A 23,525-nucleotide genomic window follows, 5' to 3' on the forward strand; every position below is an offset into this window, starting at 1 on the left:
AGAATGGGAGGGGCAGAGAGAGAGAATCCCAAAGCCTGACGCAGAGCTTAAACTCACCCCAAACCAAGAGTCAGACACGTAACCAACTGAGCACCCGGCACCCCCCACCCTGCAGGAGTCTTAAAATTAACCTACTGAAGTTCACTGTGCAGTTGAAGAAAGTCACACGATTCCTTTAAACTACCTGCTATAAACTGATTTCTAACACCAATATATGAAAAGCCAGGTACGAATGTACTATATGAATTAAAAATTTAGGAGTTCGAAAGGTTTTACGCTTTTCCAAACAACTCTTATTGATAACACAAGAAAAAACTGTAATGATAATATTATAAAGGATGTAATGTATCAGAGTAAAAGACCAGGTATGGAAGAGAAAAATGGTAAAAACAGTAAAAGTTTAATTAAGCAAAATCCTATCACAGGAAGACTAGTTTTGTTTCCAACAAGTATTTCAACAGCACCTTGTACACATCGATGTCAGCCCCTGGTAAGGCTCAGGACATATAAATACACTCCTTCGTGCCCTAACTCTGGACCTGTCGCAAACTGCTCCTTCTACCTAAGAAAGTCCTTTATTTCCCGTCTGATCTACTAAGTGCGAGGTCTTCCAGGCCCCGCTGACACAGAGCTAATCATCGAGTTGTTTTTAAAGTGATCCCCCCCCAAGACCCCCTCAAATTCGGCATCCCAGAACACCTGGGGTTTCTCTCCGTTTGCACTCAAGACCAGATGTTATAATCAACTGTGGATTTCTCGATTTCCCCTACATTCTTTGATGACAGGAATGTTTTGTTTGGCTTTGTTTTGTTTTTTATGATCTTCGTATGCTCATCGATTTAGCATAGATTTTTGGCACATGAAAAGTATTTTAAGTGGTTTGTTGAATGAATCGCATCCATGACATAACATTTAACCAACGGAAGTTAGATTAAGCTTCAGGAAGTTTAAGACTCTTGTCAAAGTCACAAAGTGGTGAACTGGAACTCACGGGGGCCAACTCCAGAATCATGATTCTTTGGGAAGCCGTCCTTCTTCCCAGCTCTGAAACAGCATGCACAGCACGGGACCCGTCTTTCCCGAAGGGCTGGCGGGGGTGCGGGGGGAACTGAACGAGAAGAGCACCGGGGGTGGGGTGTTGAACGAGGGGGCCCCTTCCGGCTCACCACTGCTCTCGGGGACAGCAAACTGCCCAAACAAGGTTGGTACTCAACAGCCTGCTGAATACACATCCTACTCAAACAAGAGCCTGCTGAATACACGTCCTACTGGCTTTTAGAAGAGCTTTATTTTAATACCGTTTTCAGTTTCTTCCATTTACTGGTCTATTAGGTTTTCTATTTGCATTAAACGGGACAATTTATATTTTCCTCAAAAACTGACCATTTTTTTCCCCTACATTTTCACATTTATTAGTACAAGTATCCTCTCATAATTTATCATTTTCATCCTGTTTTATTTTCTAAATTATTAAACATAAATAACTGTGTCTTCTCTTTTTGTTAATTAGGGCAATAAATACCTGATATCTGTATAAAGTCTTTAGATTCCCTTGTTCATATGGATTTTCTCTTTCTAAATCCATAGGTTAAAAAGGCACATCCCAAGGGGACAGATACTTTAATTTATGACTGTGTCTCTAGTACCTGCGATTACTACCACGTAATCGTACCCAATAAAAATGTGTTGAATTCATGAATTAACTTATTTTGTCCCTTATTTATTAATGCTCAAAAATGCATACAAGGTGCTTCAAGGATCTGCACTATCCACTGTGGACAGCCTTGCCCAGGGTTGTAGCAATACGCCAATTCATTTTTGTAAACCTAATTGTCTGAATATCCCAGTAACTATACTCGTTTTTTTCTCCCAAGAAGTGACATTGCACATTAATTTTGTTTAATTTCCTTGTTTTTAGCCATTATGGGGATCTGAACTCTTCAATGGGGGCTAAACACATCAAAGTAGGATCTAACCCAAAGAGGAAAGGGAAACCCATGTTGGTAAATCCTAAAATAATATATATATATATATATATATACATACTTTTTGGATAAACCTACTTGCAGATACTACTAACATTCTCCAAATTGTATTTTTTGTTTGTCAATCACTAAAACACTATTGTATATTTCTGTCCTTTTGGGGTTTTTTTGGTGTGACTGTTTTGCTTTACAAATTTTACTGCATCAACACTTATTGGGTAAACTAAGTAACAGGTCTCCCCTCGTTGCAGACTAAACCCTTCATAAATGCCAAGTGATCTCCTGTTCCAATTTAATGCTTTTATTCCCCAAACTCATCTTCGCCACTGATCCTGTGGTACTTTCTCTCCTTTTGTTTTCATTGTTCTGGAATAGGTCTGCTTCACCTAAAATTCTCTTTTTATTTTCAATCATTCTTAAGTCCTTTTCTATATGTGCCTCCCTAAAACAGAAGACAGTTGTGACTTTTTTAAACCTAACTTACAATTTTTTTCTTTCAGTAACTGGGTCTATCCTACTTGTAATTTTGTTGTGACATATTTTGGTAGAGAGTTCCACAATCTATTTTATGTTTTACTTTTAGTGTTTTAACACTATTTCGTTTGTTTTCTATCTTTTTCTGAACTTTCCATGTTTTCTTTAAATGTTTTCTCTCCAACAATATTAATGTGGGTTTTTAATTCTACTAGGGGAACTTCTGACATACATAAATTTTATTTAAGTTATATTTATCAATGCATCAATTTCAGAAATTAATTACTTAATTTCTGCTGGTTCTTATTTATAAAAAAAGAAAACAATACTTTTATAAGTATAAGCATTTTATAATTCTCCCTGTGTCCATCTTAATCCTTGGAATTTTTGATACAGACTAAAAATTTTATCTCAGTCTGTTTGGGCTACCTTACTATAATTTTTTCACTACAGCATATACATTTTGTTATATATGTGAGTTATTTAAGTAAGGCTTTATAACTATGATTCAAAATCCTGAGGCAATTTAAAAAAGATTTACAAGGGGAGCCTGGGTGGCTCAGTCGGTTAAGCGTCCAACTTCAGCTCAGGTCATGATCTCGCAGTTTGTGAGTTCGAGCCCTGCATCGGGCTCTGTGCTGACAGCTCAGAGCCCGGAGCCTGCTTCGGATTCTGTGTCTCCCTCTCTCTCTGCCCCTCCCCTGCTCACGCTCTGTCTTAAAAATAAATAAACCATTAAAAAACATATGTAAAATAAAATAAAAAAGATTTACAAATACCTATAACATGCCCCTTTTTACAAAGGAAGGAATAGAAGAAAATACATGTGTATCTGCTCACCCCGGCCAAAAAAAAAAAAAAAAAGCTTTATTTTATTAATATGGTTGGCTTACATTTTAGAAGTATGTCAACATCTGTTCAAGCAATAGGGCAGATTAGATAATTTGATACTCCTGAAAAAATCAATTTAAAAAAATTTTAAAGGCTGGATAAAGTACATTTTCAATCCTTTCTAATGCATTGCTGGGCTGAGAAGAATGGACAGAATGCACAGGAATCTAAAAAGAAGTCAATAACGGAACTTACGAGGCAAGCAAATCCCAAGGTGGATTTTTCTAGAGAGCGAGCAAAGCCTGGATGTACTGACCCTCCCTCAGGAAAGCACCTCGGGAGACAAGACCTGCTGGAGGCCAGGACCGGAACGGGCTGGCGCCTCATCGAAGCTGGCGGTTACGGTCAATATAGCTACAGGTGCAAGGAGATTACTAGGACACCAGATTGTCTTGAATTTACTGCTGGAGGGAAAATGAAAATCTCTTCTGAGAAATCGTAACTGTGCATCACGTGGCTGTGAGGCTGGAATCCATACTATTCTGTAGTCTGAAAAAAAAATCTCATGAGATAATTTAAAGTTGTGCTGGATTGGTATTGCCTTAGGTGACCGGCCAAAACGAATACATATCCCGTCTCCAGGAAAAGAACTTCAACACAACCCTCAAGAACACCCATTTTAAAAGGCCCGAGGAAGACTATGATTCACGGTCAAAACATCAAATAAAATGAGACACACAAGCAAATAAGCCACCAGCTCTTGACAGGTGGGTGAAACAAAAGCCAAGAGATGTAAATTCTGGGTGAATAAAAAACAATATAAAAGAGGTTTAGTTAATATATCCCAAGAAATAAAAGATAAACTTGAAAAAATATCCAGGGGATAAAAAACTATATTGAAGAACTGAGAGAAAATCCGAAAGAACCCGAAAGCAACTATGTTAAAGTCAACATACGGAGAGAGAATTTTTATTAATCTGAATTCTCTATCCAGCAAAGATGCATTTCAAGGAAGTGTTGAAATAAAGACCTACTCCAACAAAAACTGAGAGACTCCCACCAGGATACCCTCACTAAGGGAAATTCTACAGGGTAGAAGAGACCCGAACGCAGACTTGAACGCACAGAAAGAAAAATGTGGCCGACCAAACACAGTAGTACCCCTAGGTCTCTGCCTTCACGAAGCGTACATTCTAGAGAGAGCCAGATGAACCAATCGTCCCACAAAGCACAAATGTACACTCACAGCTAAGTTCTACGAAGGAGAAGCATGCGATACTAAGAAGGCTCGACAGAGTGAGATCTGACTCGGGAAGGTCAGAATTAGCCACATCTTGGCCACGTTCTCTGCTGTTCCCAGGCCACACGTGGACCAAGGACGCAGTGACCGCAGAGAGAACCATGCCGAGTACCATTAGCTGACCTCAGGAATTCAGGAATGTAGAATAAAGAGCCGACTAGAGCCTGGATGGACAGACTATCATCCCCTCAATTAAGTTACAGAAGTAAAAGAATTTAGAAGCGATACACATAGAATACGCTTTAGATGTTGTGGACACAGAAGGTTTTTCTAAGTCACATATTCCAGGAAGCTGCTTCACGGAGGTCAATGGACAAACAAGCGTGCAAAAATAAAGCCAAACCTGCAGCCAAGTGACCAAGAGGCTCTCCAGTCAAGCACTTCTTGAGGCCCTCACCGCCTGCAGACCCCTGGCCTCTTGTGGCCTGCCCTTTCTGACCTCTGAAACCGCTCTTCCCCCACTACCCCCTCCAATTCTCGTTCACACACAGCAGAAGAGGGTCATCCCATGGGGCCCTCAGTGCCCGGGTTCACTCACTTCTTCTCGTGTCAACAGTTAGAAATGCTGAGTCCAGCATCCAGGTTTCATCAGAGAACCGGATCGGTCCAAGTTTGGGTCACAAACAGCTGTGACTGAAGGAAAAGGGTCACACGGCAGGTACTCAGCTGCCAAGGCCGAGCCCTGTGAGCTGTCTGCAGATCCCAGGGGCGTCATAATGAGACTTGCACTCTCCTGATCGCACCGAGCTCACGTACACACCGGCACGTTTTAAATACAATTGCAAATGAGATACTAGGGTTTTTTTTTTTTCAGGGATTCTTAATTTTTAAATAAAAGTCCCAAAATTTTAGAAATAAATTTTTAGAATGAACAGGGAAGAATGAGACCTCTTTGTTATTTTAGTAGCTTAGCCATTTAAAACTGCTGCCAGTGTCTGAAGTATCATTTAAAGTTTTTGGAAGCAGGAGTGGTATCTGAATAACTCAACTTAATGGAACTCTTGTCTCTGTACATGGAAGGCACTAGGAGAGATGCTGGGTGAATGCAAAGATTAGTAAGAAAAGGTCCTTGCCCCAGAGAGCTTTTAATCCTGTAACGTAAATTTTTACGATGCAAGGGGAGGGAACAAAAAGGATCAACGATGGGTTCAGTGAATCGGCCGGGAAACATTTTTGTGCAACGACTTTTCATCCTTTGCGTTACTGTATTATTTACGAGCACCATTAAACGTCTCGGAATACTTGCGTCTCTATTCCTATTACCATTTTATAAACCATAAATAGCACACATTTTGATTACTCATGAATACAAGCATCACAGTGCAAAAAGAAACCCCAAATCTCCAAGAACAATGCCTAACACATAAGAAATAGGTAGGGAAATTTTTCCAAATGTATTTATAAATGCTTTCTATACAGTTAACCTATGAACGTAATTCTTATTGGCTCAGAATATTCTTTTAAGATGTTACGTGTGCGGTTTTAACGTCACAACAAAAATCAAATGCCAGTAAGCTGAACGTCTTGAACTGCTTATGCACGCTGCATTTGACCATGGGCTGTGCTCTGAGTAAGCTGCAACAGAAACAGAGGCTCCAGCCTGTGGCACGCAACACGAAGACAGGCGCACCACGGAACAGGGTGAGCTACGGCCACCGCGGCTCGGGGGTCTCCGCGGAGTAACGCCGTCCCCGCACTGTTTCAGTGGCCTTCGGGAAGTCCAAAAAACTCACCTAAAAAATGCTCCACTTTCGTCCTTGCTTTATTCTACTGCAGGCAGCGTGCTGAAAAGGGCATACGCCGTCCCTGACACCCCAGCCCACAGTGCCGAAGCATCTTCTGTACAGAACGGTCTAGAGGTGCCATTCATAAGACAGGCCAAAACCAAAACAGTAAGTGAACTGTGAGCTTTCATGCCCAAACGTTGCCACGCTGGTGAGATTTTCACCTGGCAACAACCGTAGACAGAAACGAAATACAAAGTGAGTTTGAAGTACTTAATTGCCATGTGTCTGTGGTTTGTAGCCCAGCTGACCTTTTTTAAAGAGCTTATGACACGTTCTTATCTAGAGCACCAGAATCTAAATTCAGATACTTACGTTATTGCACTCTCCAAGGAAATACAGTGCAAATCCGTCAGCTTTTGTGGCTGCCAAAGTAATAAAAAAGGAAGAAACTAATCTCAATGGAAGAACAGACCACGTATGAATTCTTTAAGGTGAGACCTCAGAGAGGAATCTTGTGAAAGGACTTGTTAACATAATTAACGGTCATGCAGCGAATCGAGCCAACCAATTTATGGCTTTATTCAATGACATAGAACATTTTCATTCATTATTTATCAGCTATTGCAAACTTTAAGACGTGACATCCTCACATGCACACAGCAGCCAACGCACTACGCAATAATATGTTTGTGAAACTTTAAATGTTACAACTATTGGAAAATATGTTTCGTTTAAGAACGGGATTTAATTGTTAAAGTACTAAAAAATACCAGACACAATATTCATAATAATGAGTAATCAAGGCAAGCATCACCCAAAGAGGATGACGCACGTATCCATGCAGCCTCACGAAGAGAACACGGCTTAACTCTCCTAACACTGCTTCAGGGCCACGTGAAGGCAGTTCCCACGGCAGGTAACCGATATTACTCCCGAGGAGGATCGCTTGCCTATAGACTCACGGTTCACTCCTTTTCACTCGTGTGGCCTTGGGTCAAATATTTGGCCTGCCTTGGCCACAGCTTCCCCATCAGAAAACAGGTGATCAAGGTACGTACATCTGCCATCTGCCCCAATAAATTTAAAATGCTTTGTGTTGCTTAAAAATTAAGGGTTTCCTTCGTAAAGATGTGACTTAATTCAACAACACTACACGTTCCAAAGAAACTAGGCTTTATTTAGAAAGCATAGTATATTCCATTTGCACATCTGGCAGATACTTTTTTGAGACTGGGTAAGTTAGGAAGTTTTAGGTTTGACTCATTCTGGTCGTTTCAGAATAGAGTATTTTCACTTCAAACTTAGCCCCGAGAATAGAAGCAAATAAATGACTTGCATTTGCCTTGTAGTAAGTATATTACTCTTTCCATTTTCTGCAACAGAATAAAAGACACTTTGGTTCAAAAGTTCTACCAGAAGGAATATAAAACATTTCTTACCTATTTTAATGATGCTGCTCAATTCATAAAGGAGTAACTGATTGTCTCCTCCTGTATCTAATCGCTGTTCGATGTAGCTGTTTAATTCATACACAACTCCCTGCATATTCGTATCTTGGTACTTTTAATAAAAAAAAAAAAAAAAGAAGAAAGAAAGAAAGAAAAAGAAAGGGCATAATTAAATACAATAAGATAAAAATTCCTTAATTTATAAAACATTTTATTAATTATATAACTTTATGTGTGTGTGTGTGTGTGTATGTATAATTTTATGCTTTTACACATTATGCTTTTAAAGAACATTTATTTAAATATAATCTACTAAAAAATTGATTGCAAATTAAATTGCTGTGACATAGAATTATTTACAGGGGTGCCTGGGTGGCTCAGTCAGTTAGGCCTCCGACTTCGGCTCAGGTCATGATCTCACAGCGTGTGAGTTCAAGCCTTGCATCTGTCTCTGGGCTGACAGCTCAGAGCCTGGAGCCTGTTTCAGACTCTGTCTCCCTCTCTCTCTGCCCCTCCCCTGCTCATGCTCTGTCTCTCTCTGTCTCTCAAAAACAAATAATAAATAAAAACTTAAAAAATTATCGGAGCGCCTGGGTGGCTCAGTCGGTTGAGTGTCCGACTTCAGCTCAGGTCACGATCTCACGGTTTGTTGAGCTCGAGCCCCACGTTGGGCTCTGTGCTGACAGTTCAGAGCCCGGAGCCTGCGTTGGATTCTGTGTCTCCTTCTCTCTCTGCCCCTCCCCCACTTGTGCTCGGTCTCTCTCTGTCTCTCAAAAATAAATGAAGGTAAAAAAAAAAAAAGAATTATTTATAGGCGCCATGTATATTTCTATTAAAATATCAACTGTTACAAATTACAGCTTTATTTCTGAAGTTGTATATAGCTATTCGGTAAAAGTAGCATAAAAGTTTGCCAAAAGTGTGCTGCACCGGGTAAAACGAAGGTTATTATTCTCCAGCCACGTGCCACGATGGGGCCACTGCCCTGGTCCCATCCAAACTCTACCCCCGGCTCAGGAGGGAGCAGCTCTCGTGGCCACCCCGTGGCAGGACCAGCTAGCTGCCCCCGGAAGCCCAAAGCTCTGGGCTGCGGGGACACCGGCAGTAGAGGGGTTTGGGGAAAAGGCGGATGCTAGATCTTAGCTACTCCAGCACAAGCTACCGCTGTGACTTCTCTCCAAGGACCCAAAGGCTGTCTTCTAACGAGCTTCCTCACCACTAAGCTTGCCGCCCTAAGCCTGTTCTCCAAACAACGACCATGGTAAGTTCTATAAGCAAAATAAAATTCTGTCACATCCTGGCTTAAAGTCCTTCCCACTGCACTTAGAATAGCAGACTCCCCATGGGGTGGCCTCTCACATTCTACAAAATGTGGTCACTGTCTGCCCACGACACCGTCTCAAGCCCCCTTTCTCTTTCTTAACCACGCAGATATCTTTCGCTCCTAAAGGTCGATTACTCGCCATTCCTCTTCTTCCTTAAATTCCAGTGTAAGTGTCGTATCAGTGTCGGGTGTCCGATATCATGATTTGGCAACTCTGTGCATCACCCAGGGCTCATCACAAGTGCACCCTTTAATCCCCATCACCTATTTCCCCCATGGTCCACCCCCCTCCGCTCTGGTAGCCATTAGTGTGTTCTCTATAGCGAAGAGTCTGTTTCTTGGTTTGTCCTTCTTCCTCTTTTTTAACCCCCCCCTTTGTTTTCCATTTGTTTCGTTTCTTAAATTCCACATGAGTGAAGTCATATGCTCCTTGTCTTTTGCTGACTGAGCTCAGCATGACGTTCTCTAGCTCCATCCACGGCGTTGCAAAGCACTGTTCTCAACGAATGGCTGGGGAATGAAGGGATGTGGATGAACAGACGAAAGAATGGATGAATCAGTCCCTCAGTCATTCTGCCAACAGGTACCGGTGATCCTGGCAATCTATCACACACCCTCCCCTGCACAGAAGAGATCCCGGGGCATTCACACAACAACGTGCACTCAACGGAGATGCTGGGTTCCACGGGCTTGTGCTGGCTTGGGAGTACGTTCCAAAAGTGGCCAACGCTTTTTCAAATACAACTGAAACACCAGACCTTCCTGCTATCTCTTCCAGTCTGAGCAAGACTGGGCTGCTAGAGTGGATTTCTTCTAGAAGAATCCCCGAGCTGCATTATCACAGACGATCCCTGCACCGAGGCTGTGCGAAATACGTCCCGGAGGGTGCACTGGCACGTGTGCACAGGTGTGTGGTGTGGGCCAGGAAGGCCCATCCAAGGGGGTTTCTCAACGCACGGTGGGGGGTGGGGGTGGGGCCTGGCGCGGCAGGGCCATGTGGCTACGACAACACTCAGAGACGAAGCCGGGGTGGCTCGCATCCTGGACGGACCTGAAGCCGCCGTCGGAATGACCCGGCCAGGCGGCTGCCTGATTCCAGTGTCCCCGGAGCTGGGAGAGACAGGGTGGCCTGCTATCTTCTCATCCGTGTCCCCGGGAAAAGTTCCGGGTTTCAGCGGACACAAGTTTGACTTGATTCTCCGCGGCAAGTCACGGTGCCTGGACGAATTCCAGGCTGGAGCCAATTCACAGGCCCAGGATCCTCTGAGTGAAGGAGGGGCAGGGGACGTCAGGGCAGCCAGGGGGCCGTAGTTCAGGTGCGTCTCAAACGCGAGCCCCAGCCGGCGTGCCGACCCCTGTGGTGACTGCAGTCCGGAACACACGTGTGCCACAGGCGTCCCCAGAGGCTGACAGAATCCCACCCTGACGATCGTCGCCGAAAAGGCGAGAAGACGCAAGACCCACAGAAGTCTGGAGCGACAGCTTCCCCGGGAGCGAGAACGACAGAGAGGAACTAGCGCGCGGGACCCCAGGGCATCAGAACGGAAGCCCGCCGGCACGCCTTCCTTCTAGGCTTCAACACCAGCCGCAAGACTGCCGGCCGCTCCTCCGAGACCCTCACCTAGTGCGGCCACTCCCGTGTCTGCCCCCGGGATCGGGCTCTCCGGGAGGTGCGTTCTCTGCTCCGGCCTCTGCCGGGCCTCCTACCTGGGGTCCGCCTCCCCCCCTTCAACCCGGGCACCCTGTCGGCTTGGCTGCACGCAGCCGCACGCAGACCACAGGCCTCCCGACCAGGTGCTGTGGCTCCGTACTGCGCCCACCGAATCAGTCCTAACTTCCCTGGTGCGGTCCGGCTGCAGATACTGCCCAGGTCCTCTGCTCGGGTAGACAGCCCTGTGTCGGGGCAAAGCCGGCAGAAAAAAATCAAGAGCGCTCCGAAAGCCCGATGCCCCCAAAGCGTGGCAGGGCCGTCTGGGGTCGCAAAAGCCTATGCTGTTCCCTCACCATCTGCAAACAACATCCTAACTCGACTGCTGCCAGTTTTGAGGAACTCCAGAGAAAAGATTCCGTCCCAACATACTCTCTCTCTCTTCCTCACCAGTAATTAGAAACATTTGTTGTACATTTTTTTCCCCCCAAAGTTCTGGGAAAGAGCTTATCGGAGACTGAGGCTAACCCAAAGGAGAGCGAGGCGAAGAGACACAGATTAAGTCACGAGGACACGAGGACAGCGTCTGAATCCCTAGATCGGGACACACAGAGACCCTCCTGCCTAAAAACCTCACGCTAGACACACGGTGCTCGCGAACTGATTTGTTCTTTGAACACTTTCTCTCTCTTCTGGGGAGGGGAACTGTAGCTGGTCTCAAGCTGGGTTCTCAGTCACCCGACAGGAGTCCCTAGAAACACGATACACGGGCAGAGCCCTTGCTCTGACCACGCACCTCGGAGAGCACAGCCGTGGCCGAGGCCTGGGTGTGGGGCAGAGAGGAACGAACAGCTGTTCCCCACCTCTTCTGGGCCGGACGCGGTGTCACCCGTGGGAACAAGGAGGCAATCCACAACACGGGCAGCTTGTCGCGGGCTTTCCTTCCGCCGTGCCTCCGAGCTTTCGTCTTCCCAGTTGCGAAACAAGGAGGTTAAAGCGCACTGCCTTTAAAATAGTTTTCAACACGCGCTGTGATGATCTGTGCCCTAGGATTTTAATTTCGTCGTTCGACTTCAAATTCTAATCGTTAACCTGGCGGATGGGTGAGTACACCCCGCTTCCTTTGATTCCTAGTGACACGATTGCATCATAAGAGCAAAATGTCCTCTTATGGCTACTCGTGCATAGTAATGTCCTATCAACTCTCCAATATTAAAGCCCTATCGACACAGCAAAGATGATTCACAAGAGCCAAGTGGTCTGTCAGTAGATGAATGAATCAAGAAAATGCCACACACACACCACGTATGTATACAAACTAGAGGAGATATAATATCAGAATATTATTCAGTCCATGGGGCGCCTGGGTGGCTCAGTCACAGTTACATGTCCAACTTCAGCTCAGGTCATGATCTCACGGCTCGTGACTTTGAGCCCCGTGTCGGGCTCTGTGCTGACAGCTTGGAGCCTGGAGCTGCTTCAGAATCTGTGTTTCCCTCTCTCTCTGCCCCTCCCCCCTGCTCATGCTCTGTGTCTCTCTCTCTCAAAAATAAACACGAAACAGAAGTTCAGTCCTAAAAAAGGAGGAAATCCTGCTAATTTGTGGTAACACAGATGAATCTAGAGGGCATTCTGCTAATTAAAATAGACACAGAAACACAAACGCTATATTATCTCACTTACATGTGGAATCTAAAAGGCCAGCCTCACAGGAGTATAGATCAGACTGGCAGGTGTCCGGGGCTGGGGTGTGGGGGAAATGGGGGAGAAGACGGTCAAAGGTTACAAACTTTCTGGGGGGAATGCACACTGGTGCAGCCACTGTGGAAAACAGTCCAGAGGCTCCACAAGAAACTAAAAATAGAATTACCATATGACCCAGTCATTCTACTTCTGAGTTTTTATCCAAAGATTATGAAAACACTAATTTGAAAAGCTGTACGCACCCTTATGTTCGTAGCAGCATTAGTGACGACAGGCAACGCACGGAAGCAGCCCGAGTGCCCGTGAAAAGATGAACGGACAAAGAAGGTGTGGGGTATACACAGTGGGAGATTACGCAGCCATAAAAAAGGATGAGATCCTGCCATCTGCAACAATATGGATGGATCTAGACGGTATGATGCCAAGGGTCGGAGAAAGACAAATACCAGATGATTTCACTTATACGTGGAATTTGGGAAACAAAACAAAGAATGAGAAAAAGGAACAAAAGCCAGACTCTTACGTACAGAGAACAAATCAATGGTTATCAGGAGAGAGGTGGGTGGGGGTGGGGAAAAGAGGTGCACGGGACTAAAGGCTGCACGTATTGTGATGAACACCAGGTAACAGAACTGTTGAGTCACCATATCCTACACCTGAAACTAACGTAGCACTGTATGTCAATTACACCGGAATTAAAAGGAAAAAGATGATCATTTAAAAAAAGAGACAGAGGAACTTAAAGGAGTAAAACAGACACAGACACACACCAATCCAGTGGCACATGTAACCACTTAAGGACCCTGATTTGAACAAAACGACTTAAAAAGAATCTTTTCAGACAGTTGAGGGAAACTGAACATGGCCAGAGGATGAAGGTATTATTGCTACGTGGGGCTGTCTGGCATGAAAATGGCATGTAATTGAGGTTTATGTGTAAAAAAAATGTCATTTCCCAATAGAAACCCATACAGAAGCCTTTACGGCTGAAATCACACGATGACAGAGATTTGCTTTAAACTACACCAGCAATCAAAAAGGGGAGGGGACGTGCAGACGAAAAGAACAGCGACGCGGTCATCACTGAAGCTGGGTGGCAGGTACGCGGCGGTCAATATGCAATTCTCTCTTCTTTTACGTAGAGCAAGTGTCTATACACAAAAGGAAGTTAAAACGCAAAGAGAAGAAGAGACCAGTAACAGCCCAGGGAAGCACCGATCCCCCCGCTGCTCGTTTACTCAGCAGCCTTCCTGCGTGTCCACAGAAGACGGACACAACCCGCACCCTGTGTGAGTTTCAGAAAGCAAAGGACTTGGACGCAGCGTGGCCTTCAGCAGGTAGGGGACAAGCCAGCCAACTCTAGGACGTCTCTGCCCATTTGTCATCACTTAACTTCTACACAAATAAACGTGAAATACTAACTACGCACACTGAATAAAAAAGGTTACAAACTTTCAGGTATAAGATGAGAAAGTTCTGGAATCTCATGTAGAGGACGGATCTGGAACCAAAACTGCTGTAGTCCAAATGGAAAACCGCTGGAAGGAGCCTTTCGATGCTGTCGCCACACACACCCCAGCCCTGGCGGGCACGGGTGCGTCCCTTGACTTGACTGCGGCGACCGCTTCATAGGCACACGTGGATCAAGTCATCGTATACTCTATGATGTACACGTACGCTGAAGTATATACCGTTCTTATTCGTCAAAAATAAAAATAAAATAATTTTTAAGCAAAAGAGTCCTTCAGAAAATAATGAACATCTTGGTAAAAATAATAAGAGCAACGACGACAAAGGACACGGAACATTTAATCTCTCCGTAAAATCTCCACGGTCCTTCTGAATCAGTCTTTGCCCCCAAGGCTACCACTATTTGTGACTTTTGTCCGCTACAGATTAGCCTTGCTCGTTAGAATGTTATCTAAACGGACTCATGCAACGTGTCCCGTTTTGAACTCGAGTCTATCAGCCTGCGGCGATATCACTGAGATGCGTTCATCGCCATGTCCCAGTGGTCTGTCCCTTCCACGGCTCGCTGCATGCTGTTGCGTGAACAAAAACAATGTGTTTCTCTGTTCTACCACTGTGGGTCGTGTGGGATGTTTGTGTTTTCTGGCTCTGGGATATTATGAATAAAGCTGCTGTGAACATCTTCATGTGAACCCAGAAGAACCCAGAAGTCTTCCTGTGGACACAGGTTTTCGATTATCTTAGGCAAATCTGTAAGAGTGAAATTCGTGGGTCGAAAAGTAAATGTATGTTTAACTTTACAAGAAACTGCCAAACCCTTTACGGTGCTATATATTAAGTACGGTTATCAAACTGATTTAGGTATTTTAGGCTAAAATAAATTATAAATAGCTCATCAGGTCACGCAAACACCACTGGCAGAAAAGTTCTAACCAAGAATGAGCTCTCACATGGGAAGTTACAGATGGCTGTGAGCCTCAAAGGCAAAGTGAATGGGGGGGAGGGTAGCAAAGAGGGTGCCACTGACACTTTTACAAAAAAAGTTTTAAAATCCAAGCAGGGGTGCCTGGGCAGCTCAGTTGGTTAAGCGTCTGACTCTTGATTTCAGCTCGGGTCACGATCTCATGGCTTTGTGGGCTCGAGCCCCTCATCAGGCTCTCCACTGACAGCAAGAAGCCTGCTTGGGATTCTCTGTCTCTCCCTCTCTCTCTGCCCCTCCCCTACTTGCACCATCCCTGTTAAAATAAATACACTTAAAAAAAGTTTCGAATCCTAAATCTCAACCGAGGGATTAGTACACTCATCCTGAGCTTATCCTAATACTATGGGGAAAAAGCAAAAGCGAAAGCAGCTGCCTTTACTCGTCCTGCTCTGTCATGAGCACAGAAGAAAAGCCAGGCAGAGGTGTTTCGGGGGTGTTCCACAGCAAGGCGGGTCCCCCGTGGCGCAGGAGAAGCAAGTGCACAGACAGCATCTTACAGAGACCCTGGAGGCCACAGGAGAGCAAAGAGCAGAGTACAGGGTCAGGACTGAGCAGGAAAGACCTTACGCCGTGAGTTCCCGTTAAAAGTGGTAGAAACAAGCAGGCTGGGATTCCGAAAACCATGTCGGCTCAATGTAAGAAAAGAGAAATAATGGAAACTTAACAATCCTAAAGGACATTATTGTAAGTTTTCAAAGGGTGGTCTATAATATTAACTAATTTAATTTAGGGCGAAAAAAGGTCCATGAGAGGAAAGGGCCTTTCTTAATAATTATTTAGGAAAAGGGAGTCCGTGAGATACAACAGTTTTAAATCACTGAGGGACACCGAGGGCAAGCATTTCTGGAAGGTGTAAGAAGGCTAGTACGAAAGGATTAAGTTATCAGAGCAGATGAATGATAAAGTTAAGCAAACCTGTCTAAGTGCTAAACTCAACAGATACATTTCTGAACATCGCGGGTGATCAGATCTTTTTCAACCACGTATTCAGATAACGCCCCAACTCCCATGAAATTGAAATCCTCGCTGGGGAAAACATAAGCAAATATCAGCTTGGGGGGCTGGGGGGTCAGACGGTGAGGCTCAGATCACGATCTCACGGCTCCTGAGACCGAGCCCCGAGGGGGCGCTGTGCTGCCAGCTCAGAGCCCGCGTGGGATTCGCTCTCCCTCTCAATAGAAACAAATAAACACTTAAAAAAAGGCAACGACAGCACCTACGACAGAAGTAAAACACTTGCACGACAGAAACCAGGCCTCGGGATGTGAGCCAGCCGCAGTGACCGACGCTGATCTGTGTAGCGTGCCGTGCGCCCAGGGCGTGGACCCTAAGGACCCCCTCACGGGATGAGACACTGCGTGCTGGCGGTGTTCGCTAGACTCGGGTGTAGACACGTCCAGGCACCGGGCCTCCAGCCGCACGGGCGGGACTGAGAAAGTGACACGCGCGCCGTCTCGCAGGCAGCAAAGCCGGGGTCCCCTCCCCTCCCGCGCAGCTGGCGCCCGCGATCCCCCCTCCTTCGGAGGCTAAGCCCCACGCACCCGCCGCCTAAGACTTCTGTCCTCTCTCGCGCGGGCTCCCGCCGCTCCAATGAGATGCTGTGACGTCACCAGGGACCTCCACGTGTCCAGACCCCAAGGGTCACACGCGACCCCCGGGAGCAGGCGTGCGTGACGTCAGCCTGCTGCTCAGTGCGCACCGTGAACGCCCGCACCCCGGCCGCACGCCCACGCGGACGCCGCTCCGCTACCCCCTGTGCCACCCTTGTGAACGTCCTGTCGCCGGGCTGCTCTGCGCGTCCCCTTCTCTACTCGAGCCACGCTGGCGCCCTCGGCCACCCCCTCCAGCCCCACACCGTCACACCCCGTCCCCGGGCCGGCGGGTCCCACTCACTCGTGTTACGCCCGGCCACCTCCTCACCTGCCCCGTCCAGAACCCTCTCAGCTCTCTCAAGCGGCACGCCAACCCTGGGCACCTGATGACCTCCCCCACCCCTCGACTTCCTGCACACACACCAACCCCCCCCCCCCCCTTGTATGGCACCCCACCCTCCCAGGGTCAGACAGACCCCCCGGGCCAGCGTTTCCCCTCCTGTTCTACACCACGCATCCGGGGCAGCCAGCTCTACCTTCCAGACGCGTCTAGAACTGCACCGACCACCCCAGGCGCCGCTCCCCGCCCCCCTCATCGCTGTCCTGCTCCAAACCCTCCTCCTCTCTTGCAGGATCACTGCGCCAACCTCCTCCCCATCCCCCTTGGCAATGAAAAATCATTCTTCTAAAGTGCTGCTGAATAAACTTACTTTGCATTTCTACCCTTAGGTCTGCACTAGTAAAAGCGGTCGATAGCTTTTTCCGTTTTGTATCATGCTCGAACTTTTGTGTCAGGAATAAACTTTCCTCCTCGAACGAGTTCCTACCATAGCGCTTGAAATACATACCTTACATCATGTAGGAGTTTTCTTCTCTTTAATGTTTGGTGGAACTATCCAGTAAAACTTTCGGACATCAGGCCATTTTAGGTGGTTTTTACTAACTTTTCAGATTTTTCATCAGCTAATAGTATATTTAGGTTCCTAAACGCTTCTTCAGTTCTGATGACTTACCAATTTCCTCAAATTGACCATGACATCCAAATTTTCCAATGTATGAGTATATAGTATTCACTCTTAAATTATGAATGGTCTCCTTGTTTATAGTTATACTCCCTTTCTGATTCCTGAATTAAGGATTATATTTCTTGAATACATAGCCAAATATTGTCTATTTTACTGATTAAGAAAATATGTTTTGCATTATTAATCACATCTATATTTTAAATCAAGGACCAATGATTTCTTCTCTTATTAATTTCCCCCTCTTCTGCTTTTTAGAAGTTTATTTTTGGTGTTCTAATAAATGAACATAGGAATACAAATTTTCATCCTATTTTGGCTGCATCCCTTAAATTTGGTTGACTTTATCCCCAGTTTACATTTGAGGCTTTGAAATATTATTTATTTTTTTTTTCAACGTTTTTTTTTAATTTTTATTTTTGGGACAGAGAGAGACAGAGCATGAACGGGGGAGGGGCAGAGAGAGAGGGAGACACAGAATCGGAAACAGGCTCCAGGCTCCGAGCCATCAGCCCAGAGCCCGACGCGGGGCTCGAACTCACGGACCGCGAGATCGTGACCTGGCTGAAGTCGGACGCCCAACCGACTGTGCCACCCAGGCGCCCCGAAATATTATTTTTTTAAAAGACCACCGAGATAAACAGTGGCCAAAGTAGCGATTCAAATCTAGGAATTCAAACCTAAGTGTGATTTACATTTACACTAGGATCAGACAAGCTCTTTTCAACGTTATCACAACAAAAGGCACAGAGACGCAGTTCACACGAAAAGAAAACCAGCTATTTAACTATGGAAAGATGCTTATTTGCTCTAAGTAAAAATATTAAAACAATGTCACTGCCATTTATACACAAGAAGATGTATAACTGTTATTTTGGCTAAAATGAAAGCACAAACTGGAAAAGTTAATAAATGTCTATTAAGTGAGTATTAAATGCCATAAAATATGTCCATTAACCTATTAACCTCAGATCCTGGCATTTTTCCTTTGGAAGTATTTCATAAGAATAAAATTTCCAGGGCGTCTGGGTGGCTCAGTCAGTTAAGCATCCAACTTCAGCTCAGGTCAGGATCTCACAGTTCATGAGTTCGAGTCCCCCATCAGGCTCAAGCCCTGCTTCGAGTAACCTCAAGCCCCGCTTTGGGCTCCACACTTTCTTTCCCTCTCTCTCTCTCTCTTCCCCTCGTGGGACTCTCTCTCTCCCTCTCTCTCACATGTGCTCTCTCTCTCTCTCTCTCAAAAATGAATGAGTAAGTAAATAAAACTGCCATACACATAAAGATAGTAAGTCTATGAAAAATTAGAAACAATCTAAAGATCCAACGATCCAACTGTGAGAAAGTAAATACCGCAGAGAAATTCAAGGGGATCGTTTCAGTCACTAAATAGAATATGAGACTGCATAACATAAGGACCTACTTACAGCATAATGCAAACTAAAAACACCAAAAATCACAACTCTATGTGCCCTGTTAACTACTACTGCATAAATATGTGCACGTGAAGAAAAGACCAGAAGGAAATCTTCGTTAACAGCCATCGCTGACGGCATTAAGGTGATCTTAATTTTATTTCTGAGGCGTAGTTCTGGTTTTTTCAAAAATGCAAGTATGAGTGATTTTCAGTAGACTGAAGCAGCACTGGGTAAGGTGGATGGATGGGCACAGGATCCAAAGCACAGCTGTTAGAAGAGCCTTTGCAAAGAAAGTTAGTGCATGATACTCGACCTCAAACGCAGAAATAAGAGACGCTGTGACACACAAACTAGCAAACAGAAGAGGCTTATATCAAATAGCCTGACTCTTCTCATAAATATAGTCAGCTATAATTTGAGAATGATGGAGACAAGGTTAGCGTTCATGATTCAGAGGGGAGGAAAAATCCTGAACACCTGCCACACAAAAGAAGTCTCCTCAAGCTTACCAAAGGAAGGCAAAGAGCACCCGCACTTAGCAAAAGCAGCTCATACTTAATGGAAACAAACGACACAGCCAAGAGGAAGTGGAGACATTCACAGCCGTGTATCCCCAGTGCTTTTCCCAACACCGCTGCAATGTGCCCTCAGAAAATTCCACTCACAGGAAAATTCCACACCTATATCATAATGATCTGGTCAGTCCTTTTACGATTTCACAAGGCTCACATGCTTTTAATTTCCAGGGCATTCATTCATGTCACACGGTGTTAATGGCATGCTCGCCCTGAAACGGATTCGGACAATAACTCTGGAAATCCCGAATTCTCACTCAGTGACTGGTTAGTCAAGGAGCACAGGTATGAGGACATCAAGGCGGCTGCTGGTCAAGCTTTTACTTCCGGTCACACGATGTAGGCGGTTATCCGAATCTTCTTCACGCTTACTTTTTGAGAGAAGATGCGTCTCAATCATCCGTCCTGGATTTTATGCAGCATCTCAAGAGAGGTCGATTAAGGAAATACTACCCTCCAACCCCTCAGGGTCCAACACTCTTGATGCAAAATGTCGAGCAAAAACAATTTTAAGTTGTAAAGAAGGAAGCACACAGATAGTACAAATGAAAACAAAAGAACCGAACAGCAGGGAGAAAACTCCTTGTGTGAGATTACCAACACATGCCTCAAGACAAATGCTCAATTTTATATTGAGCCTTCCGTGAGAAACTGAGCACTGCTCTTACAACTGAGTCAGGAGTGAACGCATTTAGAAGTAAAATAATCTGTCTTGAGTTACCCAACTTCCTGTTAGGCTGGGTGAGGTCCCCACACCGCTGTTAGCATCTGTCACTATTCAGACTCTGTCACTATTCAGACGTACCTCTTTACCACCTCGACTTTTGACTATCACAAAGCAGTAGGACTTCAATCCAATAAAACTAGATTCTATAAAGAGAAGGTTGAAATAAATCTCTGACAGTGAAATGAACAAACAGAAAAACCAAACCAAACCAAAGCAAGGGGTGGAGAAGAGAGAGGGAGGGAGGGAGGGAGGGAGGGAGGGAGAGGGAGAGAGAAGTTTGCAAATGTTTGCAGGCTACTGTTTTCTAGAGATTCCATCACATCTTAGAAAGCTCGGACCCACCATCACCCGGATGCCGGTCCTACTGCACACAGCTGCCGACCCGACCCACCTCCCCTCCTCCCTCCCTGCTGACAAGAACCCTTCCGCTGAGCCCTGGAACTCACTGTCCGTCATCAGCAAACCCTTTCTCTTCTTAAACTCCTCTGAGAGGAAAAACCGTTTACCTTTTTGCCCGGACTGGAAACCTTTCCTCCCCTCCTGGTCATACCACTTCCTAGACTGAAGCGGATTATCACACGATGCAAAATTAAGCTGCAGAACGTATGATTGTGGGTATGAGGCACGTCACGCAGAAATTCTTAATAAATACAGTTAATAGATATTTTACAAATACGAGCAAGAGACTGACTATCCCAGGAAAAGCGATGAGTCACAAGTTTCGATTCCATTACAATCTCTCCCCTCTCACTTGGTCAAGAACTAAAGATGAAAACAGAGAAACGGGGCAACTGCCACCGTTGGTGGCCACGTGCCACCAACTTCAAGGTGACATTAAACTAGTGACACCAAACTGAAAACAGGCACCAAGGACTGACTCAAAATTGCCCGTCCCGAGAACAGCACCGTTGCATGAAGTCAGCAGCAAATGCTCTGGGGAAACTGATGACCCAGGACGCCAACTGCTGTGAGCTCCCCCTGCTTACGCCGCAGGGCCCCGTGTTTAGAAATACACTGAGCGGAAATCCAAGGGAACCAGGATTCACTAACGGAATTGAGCGTTCCTTCAGTTTCACAAAATCACTCAACAGGCCGGATGTAGCCGTACTGTTTCCCAGGCCAGGTCAAAACGACATCATCGCAAAGAAATCTTGCTTCCAGTACAAGCGCTTTGTTTCCCTTAAGCTACAGACAAGTGACAGATAAGCTTCTCCTTTGGGGGTGTCCACAACTCTGTTCGATCACTGTTCCCCTGGGTCACCCCCTACTGAACTGGTGTCGCTGAACGTCACCCGCTGGGATTCCATCACAGTATCCGATAGGAGAACTCAGACAACACTCACACTTACGGTACGCAGAGACGAGGAACTTCTACCTCTGAACACCAAACCTAACATCATTCGAGGATAAACAAACATAAAAAATACAAGCCGACAACGTAGCCTCTTAACATAAATAACAATATCAGAGACGAAGGAAAACCACCAAAAATACGCAAGGTGTCGGTCGGTATTACAGGAGGACGCCCAGGACAAAGCTGATTTTGGGTGTCGTGGGAGGGAGAATCGGGGCAAGATGAAGTTTGGGAAAGCAGCTGCTTTCAAAAAATTAACGAGTTAGTAAGAATTTATCGATGATGTCAAAAGGCACACTGAAATGAAGAGAAAGAACCAAAATACAGAAGGAACTTTAATTAAAAAGAGCCACTGTACGTTTAAGAAGAATAGCACCAGTACAGAATTATGCTGCCGAAGGCCATGTCGATGATGCAGAGAGAAAATCTGAGTGGTTCTTCTAAGACACATTAGGAGAACGGGAGAAGAGAAAGACCGGGTATCTGGTGATCTGGAAGAGAACAAAATAAAGAGGACAGCCCCAACGGGCCAAGAAAGACACACACAAAATACGCTGAACGAAACCAGGACTTGTAAAATGGATTCAGAAAGCTCATCGCCTGCCAGGCTCAATTAACAAAAGCTAACACATTTACATACGACCTGGGACAAGTAATGAATTCTAACAGCAAATGACAGTTTGCTAAATATTCAGAAAAGAAAACAGCAACATTTACAAGGGGAAAAAAAAAAGACGTAACGGAACATATCTACAGCATTTTGAGAGACAGAGATGATATCCAAGAATTCTAGACCCAGCTAGAATCTGGTTATGTCCTAGCAACTCTGCATCCAAATACACTTCTTATCCTGGCATTTTCTCTCCCTTTCCTGGTCATGAATGTTTTGACTTCTAAGCTGGAACCACATCAACATAGCACCAACAGTAATAACACAAGAAAAGATTGATTGTGCTGATTAGATGCAAACGAGTGACAGATGTGGCTGACAGCACATCCCACCAGATGTTGGCCTGCTCAGCCTCTGTGACCTGGGCTTTCCTGCACTTGGCCCCAGCCTCCTCCTCCTGATGGCCTCCCTGCCCTGCACGCTGCAGGCAGCCTCCCGTCTCAGGCCTCTGCACCTGCTGTGCCACTGCCTGGAAGGCTCTACCTGCCCCCCGCCTGCACCCCCCAGCCCCCGGCAAGGTTCACGGCCTCATGTCTCTTCTGTCCGTCCTCAGTCACCGCCCTCGTGAGCCACGCCTGGCTGCACGTGCCCGCATGCAGCCCGACACCTCGTACGCTGGTTCTGTCTCTACCGCATCCATTACCATGGGACCCAGTGCACCTGTTCGGCACTTGTGTTTACCGACTCCTCCCCACACTGATGGAAACGCTGCGATGGGAGAAGTTGCGCCTAGTTTCCTCCTTGATGGGCCCAGAGGATTGGGGATCAGTCTCTATGTGGCGAGTGAGCGACGGTGTGTGACCAGAAGAGTACAGCCGACTGCTCAGGATTATGCTGACTTTAGCAAAGGCGTCTGACACAGCATCTCCCATCCTTCTTATGGGTGGAATCTCCATGTGTGGCACTGCCCCCCCCTTTACTTAATAAACTGAAAAGGGGGCGTAGGAAAACACCTTGGAGAAATGACTCAAATTTGTAGCTTCAAAACAGAGAAATAGAGAAGGTTAGGTAGAAGTAAGACTTTCCTCAAAATGCTGGGATGGTTCAAAACCAGATAAAATGCAGCTTAAATAAATGTACAGCCTTAGAGTTAAATTTATTTATTTTTAATCCGTGACAAAGAACTTTTCTTTTTTTAATTTTCTTTAGCGTTTATTTATTTTTGAGAGCAAGAGCGTGAGTAGAGGAGGAGCAGAGAGAGAGAGAGGGAAACACAGAATCCGAAGCAGGCTCCAGGCTCCGAGCTGTCAGCACAGAGCCCGACGCGGGGCTCGAAC

General features: G+C 45.6%; 1 protein-coding gene across 8 annotated transcripts in view; it reads right to left on the reverse strand.

The window, feature by feature from the left end:
• Window positions 1–23,525, reverse strand: part of PDE10A (phosphodiesterase 10A) — a 595,277-nt gene that overhangs the window by 87,424 nt on the left and 484,328 nt on the right. For all 8 annotated transcript variants that reach the window (XM_049654571.1, XM_049654575.1, XM_049654578.1 and 5 more), the window contains 2 exons: window positions 7,757–7,877; window positions 6,690–6,739 (listed from right to left, as the gene is read on the reverse strand). In XM_049654571.1, coding sequence (XP_049510528.1) covers window positions 6,690–6,739; window positions 7,757–7,877 — 171 coding nt within the window. The remainder of the gene's footprint in view (window positions 1–6,689; window positions 6,740–7,756; window positions 7,878–23,525) is intronic.

Source organism: Panthera uncia (assembly GCF_023721935.1).
Source record: "Panthera uncia isolate 11264 chromosome B2 unlocalized genomic scaffold, Puncia_PCG_1.0 HiC_scaffold_24, whole genome shotgun sequence".
Classification (NCBI taxonomy): domain Eukaryota; kingdom Metazoa; phylum Chordata; class Mammalia; order Carnivora; family Felidae; genus Panthera; species Panthera uncia.